At 40.0% G+C, this 12,267-nt stretch overlaps 1 protein-coding gene across 1 annotated transcript in view; it reads left to right on the plus strand.

The window, feature by feature from the left end:
• The window catches only part of CELF4 (CUGBP Elav-like family member 4), a 384,752-nt gene continuing 372,765 nt past the window's right edge, over window positions 281-12,267 (plus strand). The window contains exon 1 of the mRNA XM_021381377.1: window positions 281-440. Coding sequence (XP_021237052.1) covers window positions 363-440 — 78 coding nt within the window. The 5' untranslated portion in view covers window positions 281-362. The remainder of the gene's footprint in view (window positions 441-12,267) is intronic.

Below are 12,267 nucleotides of genomic sequence, written 5' to 3' on the forward strand. Positions count from 1 at the left end.
GAATAGTCAGCTATGAATTAGGATGCTTGCAGCTGTTTCCTCTACTGCAGTGAATACAATCCTCTTCTAAATCTACCTTAGTTAGAAGCAAACTGCCTTCATCCAGGACTGGAAGACCTAGGGCAAAATGGCCTGATTGAGCAGATCTGATAATCTCTGTATGCATTCTTTCCATGCACTCACACAATGTGTTTCAGTCAAGCCAAAGAAAACAGCACTTTGCCAGAAATTTAGTTAGTTTTAGAAACTTGGAACTGTGCTTCTTATCCAGTGAGTGAAAAAGAGGTAACCAGAAGAGTTCTCACTGTGCAGAGATAGAGTTTTGGAACTTTCATTCAAAACAAACAAACAAAATACTGAAAATGCAACAAAATCCTTCTAACAGAGCTTGTTTTGTAAGGCTTCAAAGCCCACGGAGAATCCTAGGAACATTTTCAAAGGTAAGAAATGACTTTGTGTCAGACCTGGTACTTTTGCTTTACACAAGAAGTCAAACTTTTATGGATTTGATCAAAAGAGTGCAGGGCTCACAAGAATTCTCAGGGTATTTAAAATGTGACTGCTGATTGCTGGATGTGAATTCCAGCCTTACATACTGTCTGTGGGGTGAGGAATCTCAAATGAGATACAGTTGACATGCTCATGCTGTGCACATCAGACTGAAGTAAATTCAGTGGTATTCTGGTGGGGTTCTTTATGTGAGAACATATGTACTTCCTGTTGAGTCAGATTAAAGATTCACATGGACTAGTGTCCTTACACCAACTGTGGCAAGTAGCACATACTCAGGAAAAAAAGTATCAAAAAAAAGCATAGCCTGCCAGTGAAGGCCCTGACTTATGAAGCACTTGTACCTTGGCTAGTGCTCTCACGCCTGGAAAGGATTCTTATTATCGCAGAATTATTGGGTAGGATGGCTTGGTTTGCTCCACAGCCAGAGAGAAAGAGGCATCTCAAGGAGCCATCCTACCCTAAGATATGTGACTTTTCCAGACAAAAAGTATCTCTTGCCTTAATTGGAACCTTTTTGCAACTTCTTTCTAAGCAAAATCCTTTATATATTCTATATATATATATATTTTGCTTTCTAAGCAAAATCCTTTATATATTCTATATTAAAGAATATCTTTAATATTCTATTTATATATTCTGTTATAATTTCTTTTCTCACTGTTTTCTCCGGCACACCAAGCAGGCACAATTTTTATAACTGTTTCTCATAGCTCATGTTTTCTCAGCTTCTAATCCTTCATCATTTTTCTCTGAATTCATTGATCAATACGCATATTCAGCACACATATTTCTCCAAGTACATTCCCCAAAAGTGAGTTCAGCTGAGGCTTTCTTGGTGCAAAAGCACTGCAAGAAATGTTCTCCGCTTTTTGTCTCCTGTAGTCAAGTTCTAGCCACTCAAGTTAAGAGGCACAGTGAGCAGCGTTAATGCACTGCCTTGTGCTCAAAGGCAGTGTCAATGCCACTGGAGGATACTAAATATTTCATTGTTTGTTCTTGTTGTTGTCCTCATCACTCAGTATGATTTCAGAATGTTCTGTAGCCTAACAAATCTTTCTTTAGATAATAAAGTCTTGCTAATGCAAGATTGAAGGTCTGGATTGCTCCAGTGGTCTTTTCTACCCTTAGGTTTCTGAATCTTTTAAAGCATTTGCTTTTCTCTCTAATCCATTACCTATGTGTCCATATATATGTTGGGTGTTAATGTACCTGTATACTTATCCTTAAAGTGATGCTTACATGATTGTATTTACATTTAAATCCTTGTGTGCCTACATATATGAAAGACATGCAGAAATAACACTTGGGAGCATCTCTACAGGGAATTTTTCCACTTCTAAGATGAGGGTCTGTGTATGGCGAGTCTCCTTCTGTCACGGGAATGAAGGAGTGGAGCCCTTCCCTCCCATGGAAAGGAACCCAGAAAGTCTGGTCTTTACCTTAGAAGTCAGCAGGCAGACAGCAGTGATGCAGACAAGAGGAACATCTCCCCAACTCACCCCCAACATCTGCCTTGATGAAGCTGGCAAGCTGAAGGGCAAAGCCATTTTACTGTCCCCAGCAATGTGCTGCTCTGGGCAAGTGAGAAGGCTCATGGCTGTCGCCATCCCTACGTATACCTGTGAGTGTTTATATCTATTTCACACCGTATTTCATCACACTTTATCAGTGAGAACAGCCCTACAGGACAAACGTAGGAAAGCAGCAGTCCCCAGATCAGTCTAAATTGCAGGAAAATGGCCAGAGCCTGCTGCATACCAGCCATATGCTGAAAGCATCTCTAGCTCATGATGAGGTCTGCGAGTCCCCAGGCTTCGTTTACTCCCATGCCCTCTGTTCATATTCATGAGTTCAGTGGCTTTCAGCACAGGTCTATTTCTCCCTCTTCTGTTCTCCTTTCCAAGGCTAGTTAACTGCAGGTGTTTTGAATTCACAGATTTCTGTTTATTCATGAGCTTGAAAGAAAATGTTGGAAAACAAAAGCTGTTTCTGGCTGTGGATGGTCTCTCTGGTTGCTTTTTCTTTTTGGATTCCCCATCACCACCTCCACCCTGATACTATCGTCCCCACTCCCTACCTGTCATTGGCAGTAAAATCTCTAAACACAGACAAAAAACATACTGGAAATCACCAAATGGGCATTTTCTCTCTGAATTTTACATGCTGATGCAGTTCTGAGTTAGCCAAAAATAGCAACAAAAACAACAACAACAACAACAAAAAGAAAAAAAAAATGTTTAATGCAAATCACTTGCCACTGATTCTTTTCCAAAGCAGTAGCATTTACTCTATAGTGTAGTGCAGCTGGCTGCTGGTCCCCTGTGGAGATCTCTGACTAAGGTACCATTTAGAAACAATTTGGCTGATCCATCATATATGTTTTTGGCAGATCTTTTCCCTCATTCCTTCTTTAGTAAGAAATTATGACAGATGAGCCCCAGATACTGATGCTGGTAATCATCTCCTGGAGGATTACTTGAAGCCCAGACCACCTGTAGATGTCTTGTTCACCCTTTGGATGCCTGTCCCAAGCTCAGACAACCTGAGGCAGTCTTATCTGTAAACTGGGGTAAAATCCAGGCTGTGGTGAAATCAGTGGCAACTCTGTGACAGCACTTCACACTCAATGTTGAACTCTTCTCGTCCGCAGCATAATTAAATATATATATATGGAATTATCCATATCCAAAACATTACATGTTTTGTTCATGCATTCACTTGATCTCCACAGGTACTTGCTTTCCATCACATGTAAGTGTTTCTTAGTGGGGTCAATATTAGATTTACTTATAGTTGCTGCATAGAAAGTGCACTCCAGGGGGCAATTCAGGTCCCCTGACAATCTGAATCATTCTCAGAAGGTGCTGTCAATTTTTAAGATGACTACAGAGGGAATATGAATTCAGGTGCATTGCCTTATGAAAAAACTGGGTTGAAATTTAGAACACTATGGGTGCAGGAGTCTGTGTCCAATGCTCTCCATTTCCTGTCCAGCTACTCATGGCTATATTATCTCTGTTGCTGTGTTCCTGACATAAGAGTTGAAGCCCTTTCCATGTGAGGAGCTTCTCTTGGTATGGGTTCACTTTCAAGCTCCCGTGTTCACTGCATCTCAACCACAGAGATACTTTTGTTAGGCTCATGATCGTGCTTTTTAAATATTTTTTATGCCATTGTGGTTCACAACTCATACACAAGGGAATGTTGTTCTACCTTAAGTAGTTTAGCTCAATTTTTAGAGGAAAGAATGGTGTTGCATTTAGACCCCCTGGCTGGGTTTTGAGCAATCCAGCTCCTATTCCTACCTTTTCCGTAGACAAGATAGATGTTTTGACCTTAAGGAAGTCTCTTGATTTCAGTGTTAGAATTCCTGTAACTTTCCATCCTTTCCTATCCATCATCTCTGCTTACAATGTAAAGTCTTTAGGCGGTTTAAGCTTCCTGTTAGCACTAAAGTACAGATCATAAATTATAATCAGGTCATCTACATCCTTCAGTATTGCATCTAAACAAAAAAAATCTATGCTTTTTCAGCTGCTTTTCAACCACCATTATCCTAGCCGCTTCAGGCTGAAACAAGAGATCTGAGTGGGTTGCATTCAGTACACAGTCTCTTCATGAGATGCGTGAAAGTCAGGTTCTGAAGCTAGTCTGACTATCTAGAACCTCTCTATAGTCAGTGGAGAAAGATGAGCATCACAAAAGTACATTTGACCACGACGTCCTTGAGCTATGCCATAAAACAAAATAAATCTCTCTTTGCAAGTGTGTGTTTCTCTTTATTTGAATGTGGAAAGAGCTGGAATTATTAGCTCAAGCTACATGCTATCCTGTTAAAGTTAGGGTTGACTGAGGTGAAAAAGTCATGTGCTAAATAAATATAGTTCTTATTCTGTATCCATCCAATGCCCTGATTAAACATGATTCTGTCACTTTTTCTTAGTAAAAAAAAAGTTATTTTTGCTGATTTGGGAGGATGCATTTTTCTATTGATCTTCCTCTCTTCCCCATGTAAGCAACACTATTGTTGGAAATATTTTTAAATGAGTCTCTCTTAATACATGTTGTCATAAGAGATCCTAAGATACAAAATGAAGCAGTAAAGATGTCACATAAGGGTGGAACTGCTGTAATTGTTCCGTCATAAGATGTTTCTCCTCATTCTGTGCCTTCCATACATTTCAGTTCCAGTGATAACCCAAAATTTCTGTATGCGAACACTCCTACTCAGTGAAAAATACCCACTTGTACATCACAATTTCCCTTTCAGGGATACTTTCTTGGTGTGCTTGAAACTTTAAGATTGCACTGATCTTTCCAAAGGTTCAAAAATTAGCACTGCCATACCAAAGTCATTGTAAGGAGATGTGCTATTTTTGCTTTATTTCCGACATTATATGGCAATTCCTGAAAGTGTAACCTATGAAACAGAATGATATTATTATGCAAAGACTGCAGAATGTGTTTTAGAAAAAGATTCTTTACCAAGCCACTTCAATAGCCTTCCTTAAAAGAAAAATGGATAATTTCTAAGATTTGTCTTTAAAATAATTGTATTTTAAAGGCAGCTACGTGTATACGCGCATGCATTTCATTTTACATTTATTTCAGTGAGCTCAGAAAGAAGCACAGGAAACACTGTCCAAAGCTCACAAAAAATTAAAAGAAATCATTTTATTTGAAACCTGCCTGCCTCAATGGACATGTGTTCAGACTTGCGAATTTAACATTTTGCTGCTCTGTTTCCTTCCTTCTTTTCTCACGTGTACTCCTTCTGTCTCATATTCTACTTAAAAGCTGTACAGATTTACAAGATTTGCAATTGGTTTTTTTTTTGTTTGTTTTTTCTTCTTATGTTAACTTATTGGCCAGCTATAAACTCATGATAAATCTGAGATTGCATAAAATGTGCCAAAGTCTACAAGCCCAGTGGATCACCACATGAGACAAATAAAAAGCAGAGCTGCTATTTATCTGTCCTTGGAAATAATTAGTAACAGCAGTTTATGGTTTCATCATACTCTGGATACTCAGACACAATCAGAAGTTATATTACTGGGCGTCTGCTTGATTCTAACATATATCTTTCAGAAAGCTTCTCTTTTCTCCAAATTGTAAATCAAAGTGATCCAGATGTTACCAGGGTTCTCCTGTTTTCCGGACATCTTTTATTGGAAAAATTAACTGCAAACCTGTACAGTCTGCTGCCCACAGCCAGAGAAAATACGCATCTTCACCAGCTTAGATTGAGTTGATCCTGCCTTGGAGTGGAAGAAGTTGACCTTTGGTATTCTCTGCAAGCCTTGATTCCTCTGATTTCCTTAAGGGAAGAGGAAGCCATCTGAAGCAATTTAGGGTGGGGTCTCTGGAGAATGCAGTATAGTTTCTGCGAAGGCCAAAGCAAAGAAGAACTCACTCTGCTAAAGTTATTCAATGTTATTCCCTGCCAACATTTACTTAATTATCTTTCTGCTCTGTGATGGCAATTGAGTTACGGCTTTTTCCTGGAACTTCTATATCCTTCTCTCATGGATATTTGTGTGTGTGTGTGTGTGTGTGTGTGTGCCTGTGTGTATGTGTTTTAGAGAAGAATAAATTGAGTCCAATCACTTCTGCTTTACTCGAGGCAGAATTTATGATGGCCTTGACGGAGAGAGAAGCCATCAGGCAGGACAAGACAGTACTGCTGCTATATTTTTGCCATTAAATATGCATCATAAACTGAAGGCTCCTCTCTCTGTTCTTCTGAAAAGTCTGTCTCAGGGATATTGTTGCCACTTGTCAGGATCATGCATTTCCTAAATGTTTTGCTCTACCATATTTGCTTTTCCAGCTTACCTTAGTGCTTGTGGGATGCATTCACTAGGGTCTTGAGGGCACTGATTTGGTGTTTCAACCCCATCCCCTCACTGTGGAGAGGGGGTCTCAAAAAGAACGGTGATCCCCTGCACAGTGTGTGTGCCTGGTGATGCGGAGGCATAATTTGTTCTACTGCCTACTTCCTCTTGTGTTACTTTGAGGAAGACAGCTGGATGGGAATCTTCTCATCTAATTTTAGTTCTGTAAAAATGAAGGCATACAGTCTAAGCTTCTCAGCTCTCTCTAGTCAGTAGGTAGAGACAGGCACTGTTATAAGGCCCTGGATGCCAAGTCTCACAGCATAGGATGATTCACTGCATAAGGTGCCTGACTCCGTGTAGTTAATGCAGCAAGTGTGGATATCTAGATTAAGCCTGCTGTACAACTACTGGATGGTTAAATTTAAGTGAAATTAATTTATCTCTCAGCTTCACTCATGCAGCTGGCTACTGAAAATAAGCTTACTTTTCCAGAGGTGTTTCAAAGATAGGTACACTCAAAATTGGGGCTCAGATGTTATTTAAGTGGGGTCATAGTAAATGCTCAGGAATTATATATATGTTTCCTAAGCTTCCTTCTTAGTAGTACAGGCTGCCATCAAAGTCAGTTTACTCCTCATTTTCGTAGCCTACACTGGTTAGTAACAGAAATACTGCTCCTCCATCAACTCCAGGAAGCCCAACAGCCAATGGAAGCCGAAGGCATTAAGTAACAGAGTAAAAGAATTAAAATGTTAGTTCGGTTCTTTACTTGCAAGAGATTTTTGGTACTTAGAACCACTGGGCACTTTATGGTTCAAAATTTAGAGAATTCTTTATTCTCTCCCTGTTGATTTTGCAATCCAATTTTCACTTTTAATTGCAACATCTCTCTGCAGCATGAGGCAACTCCAGGTTAGGATCAGGGTTTCCTGTGCTGCCCTTCAGAAGGGAGAAGAGTCATGACAAACATGTTGTAAGCAGAGAGAGAAAAGGTGATGAAATGTTTTGCACATGACTGATAGTGTGATCAGCAAAAAAAAAGTTGCTTTAAGAAACACTTGACAACCTTCATTCCAACTCCCTGTGAATGAACAGTTCCCAGCTTCCAGACTGAGTGTGACTGAGTGGACGCCCAAGGTGCTTTAGGACTAATCCTCATGTCCTACGTTTTTTTTACTTTAGTTTTATTTGGTGTCAAGTTTTATTTTATGAGCAGAAAAGAAAAAAAGAGGAGCTGATGAATTTTCCTCTTCCTATGGAATGAAATGCCAGCACTTGTTGAGTTGCATCTTCATCGCTGCCTTGGGGGTATTTGATTTCATGAATCTGATTAAATTATTCTGCTCTCAGTATTTCTTTAATATTGCTTTATAAAATATACTCCTAGTGGCTTCGGTGGTGAGAGCACTTGCTGTACTTTCTTTAAAGCTTGCATGGTCCCTCCTGGGGCTGTGGGGAAGAGCCCTTGTTAAAGAGTTCAGCGATGAAAGCTTCTTCCTCTAGGAGAATTACTTTGAAACAACTGAAACCCACACATACTTTTTCATAATGATTACGGAGCCACTCATACTAATGCCGTAAGTGTAAGATATGGCCATCTCTGATTTCACTGACATGAATCCTCTGTTTGGAGGAACTTCAGAACACTGTCGTCTTATCAGAGGGCCTATCTGATTGGTGCTGATATTAAGCCTTTTTTCCCTCGCTATGGGGTTTGCTCTATGGTTAAACTTCATGTTTTTATATAATCGGGGTTTCTGAGGCCCTGACCTTAAGTAGGGTAAAAGACTGTAAACATTCAGGGAGGGAATGTCCTTGAGGTAAAGATCTCCAAGACCTCATGAGGAGAGTGGATAAAATTGGAGGGGAGGGGAAAAAAAAAAGCAGAGAGGAGGTTAAGTAAGGCCAAACTCAGTGTGAGTGGTAGAGCTGAGAAAAAAAAGCAGCCTTTGTCTCTCCACTCCTTGTCTAGTACTACTGCACTGTTGCTCATCAAGTCTTGTTTTAACAGGGAGTGAGCTGCCTTGCTGCTCTACCATGCCCCTTGAGCTGCTGTTATGACCTCATGCTGGTCCTAAGGGCTCAGGACACTGGAGTTCCAAAATCACCTAAGAGTTTTAGAAGCGTAAAGCACTAGGGAAGTTGAAACTGAAGAACCCAGCCACTTTTTATTCAGTGCATTATCCATTAAGCAAAGGCACTATATACCAGGCCCACGTAGTGAAAAGCAGATGCATACAGTAGAAAAAGACAGGCAGACAGACTCCAGGACTTCTGATCAGCCTCTTTTCTCCTCAGTCCCATCAGACGTCCTTAGAAATTTCTGTTCATAAAATCACTTTGATATACAAGCAAACTTGGGCTCATCTTCTTGCTTCTCACTTAGGAAATCTTCCATATTGTTATCGTTGATGAAAGCTCTTTATCATTCTTAAATGTCTGTAAATATCTCTTAAGTTGTGTTGCTTCTCTGAGAGTGACACATAATGTATATATATGTACTTAATAACTGTTAGGAGCAACTCAGCCATCTACTGCTGGTTTGCAAGATAAATGACATTAATCAACAGGATGCCTACAGAACTTTTGGTGAATCATTTGTTATGCTAATTGAGCCACTTAAAGTAAACTGTCAATGAAAAGAGATTTTTGACAGCTGAGATGAGACGTGGGGCTAATTAGTCAGCTGCCATAAAAAACCCTGCCCAATTTTAATAATGTAATATTTAAGAGAGAAGATAATGCTAATCATCTGACCAGACCTCTTTCCCAGAGGATATAGTAGCAAAAGGCATAGCCCATTATGGAAATCAAATTTCTCTAGGAAGAAAGCAAAACAAATGGCTGGCTGTAGAGAGATGACAACCTTTGTAAAAGAGTTGATGTGTCCCATAGGTTACAGGAAACTTTTTAATTAATACACAAAAGCCCAACTTTTGCTCTAAATTACCTCTGTCCTTTCAGATCAATCCCCCTGTTTTCACTCAAGGTATTTTGCATTCACACTAGCAGCAATGAGATCATTGGTTCTGACTGTAGGACTTGTTCTTAACCTACAAATCAAGAGGATTGATCGGATATACACACTGAGTGTCTAGATGGCATGAGCAGCATTTTGGCAAGCCTGTTAGAGATGGGCTGTAGAGGATGTGACAGTCAGAAGTTCTGACTGAGATCACAGAAAAGACTTCAGGATGCTGCTTCTTTCCTTTCCCAAAAGGTAGGTTGCTCTGAAAGTGATGCCTCCCACTTATTTCCATGGAAACTAGAACCGATACAAAGAGCACAATAACACTGTCTGATAAAGAAAATTCTCAGCTACAAAGCACCATTTGTCAACAGAGACACTACCGTTATCTATGTATTTTCGCCAACAATGAACAAGAGCTGTCTGTTTTTAAGACAGCGTAAGGCTTAGAAATACTTTAAAAGAAATTATTCTTTTTCTCCTCTACTCAGCTACTCTGTACAGCATAAGTAACTAATCCTGATTCCACTGAGGACATGCTGAAACTCCTGTTGCCTTCATTGACATGGCTGGGACTTACAGCTGATAGTGCGTTCCACCCTGAGGTGGTTGCAATTCTGTAGTAGGTGAGCAATGACTCCAGTGCTATAGGAAGTGTCAGTAACAATCACCAGTTACCAACTTCACTCCGAAACTCTCCCTTTTATGCTTGCTGAAAACTTCCTCAAGACGATTTCCCTTTTATTGCAAATTTCCATTCTTAGTGTCAGCCAGAAAGATTGTGTGGAATCAGACCTGCCTCATTTGTTCAGTACAAGCCTAGGGAAGGAAAAAAAAATGAACAAACTATCTACTCTTCTTAGACGTTGCCATCCAGATTTTGCTTAAAACAAAAGCATCCAGACTTGGGCTTGTGGGTTTTTTTTGTTTTTGTTTTTGTTTTTCTTGAACAAGATTTCACAAAGGTCATTTGTAAGAAAATTGATCTTTGCAATTTCAAATTTTCAAGCCTTTAAAGCTAGCAGTGTAGTACTGAAGCTAGTATTTATCAATAATCTGGGGGAAAATGTTCAAAGCAGCCTTCTGAAGTACTAAGAAACAAGAAAGGTACCAGTTATTCTGTCACTTAAAAATGTCAGCACTGCTGGTCAATGACCTTTTCACTTTATCTCTGTTTCTCACTCTGTATCTGTATATGCACCTATTGCTACCATCATAGCGTCTATATTTTCACATGCTGCAACAGCACTAGAAAGGTAAAATATTTATTTTTGGGAATTGACTTTTACCTTTTTTCTGCCCATCTTTGACACATTCACACACAAAGACATGCACACATATGTTATGCAGCAGACTTTGAATCAAATATGTAGAACAGTCTTCATTTCCAGGAGCACAAGAAGCAAAAATCAGCTTTTTTAGCATTTACACAAGTTAATCTAGAAAGTCCATAACATTAATTTCATAAATGTCACAGATTAGGAGCTGGACATTCTCATAAACCTAAAGTGCAGAGGCTTATTTTTACCACTGCCTGTAGAGGACGCTTACCTCCTTCCTCCACTGAGGACAAGGCAGACCAGTCATGAGGCCACATGGAGAAACTCCCTTCTATAACCCATAAATTCTGTCAATACCTGGTGCAGGGAGAAGGATTCAGAAAGGCTGACCTCCCCTTTCCCAATCAACAGTGCAGAAAGCTCAGCTTCAACAATTCAGTTTAAGCAGACAAGAAGCATGGTACCACAGCCTGAACCCCCAGAGCTGCTTAATCCAGCAGGCCTGAAATAGATCAGAGTGCTCCCAACTCTAGGTTTTTTTTTCTCTTGCTTTCCCAGTGTCCTGGTACTTAATGTCTTGCCCTGCATGGAGCAGATTCTGAGTTTGTAGTGGGCTATGTGCTTTCAGTTGAAGGGTTAATGAGGTCTGGAAAAGGTGAAGTGGACAGGACAAGTCTTTAGATTGAGTTAGTGAGCTGAACAACCTGTGAAGTAAGGAAAACAAGAAAAAAAAAGTGGTAGTTTCAGAAGCACTGCAGCTTCTGCTTTAGGTTGTGAGCAGATAGCGATTTCTTCTCCACATCCAAGCTAGAGAAATGGGAAACTGCCATACGATGGGGCCAAGCTCTCTGGCTCAGGAAGGCTTTCAGGTGCTGGCTCAAAATTAGCCTGGGGTCCATCTGACATCTCAAGTGTACACTGAGACTCAGGGCTCTGATGTCCATTCAATTGCTCAGGACAGTGTTCTTGCCTAGAACCCAGCTGCTGTCTCCAGGACCTTTCAAATCCAATTTCACGTGACAGTGCAGGAGATTTATCTCAGGCAGTGGTCAGTGACTCTTGTATGTTCCCCTTTTAATCAACACAGGATACAAATCTTTAAGGCCTCCTCTAGCCATTTGTCTTTGACTTTCAGAACAATTATTTGTAGCTTCTTAAATCTGCATTGTTCTTTTGTAAATGATAGCTATTGAAAGAATGATGACAAAATATACCTGCTTTAAGTTTTCCTTAAAGAAATGCTTCCATTATGGCACAGCATCTTCATGCAGTATTGGCTCTTGAGCATTCTGATGCCTTAAAGAGGCACCAAATTTCATGCTTCTCCTTTACCATCTGAAGGAAAAAAAATAAAAGTAAAAAACTTTTGGTTTTTTGGCAGAATTTTGATTTGGCAATATACTTGTTTCTATTAGAGAAGACCAATTTGGCTGATCCTTGTTCAGAAGTGCAGACCCTATCTCCCAGCTACAATTTCTGTTTATTTACTTTCCCACTAATGCTGAGCAACTTTGAAAGCAATTCCTGAATAGAGAGCACTGGGGGATGGGAAAACCAGGGCAAAAAGGAGAAGTATTCATGCGTGGAGTAGGAAATGAGATTTGCTTCACCTTTACTAAGCATAAGGGTTTTAAATCCAGAGAACACAGAAGAAGTTGGCATCTGT

This window comes from Numida meleagris, chromosome Z (assembly GCF_002078875.1).
Source record: "Numida meleagris isolate 19003 breed g44 Domestic line chromosome Z, NumMel1.0, whole genome shotgun sequence".
Classification (NCBI taxonomy): Eukaryota; Metazoa; Chordata; class Aves; order Galliformes; family Numididae; genus Numida; species Numida meleagris.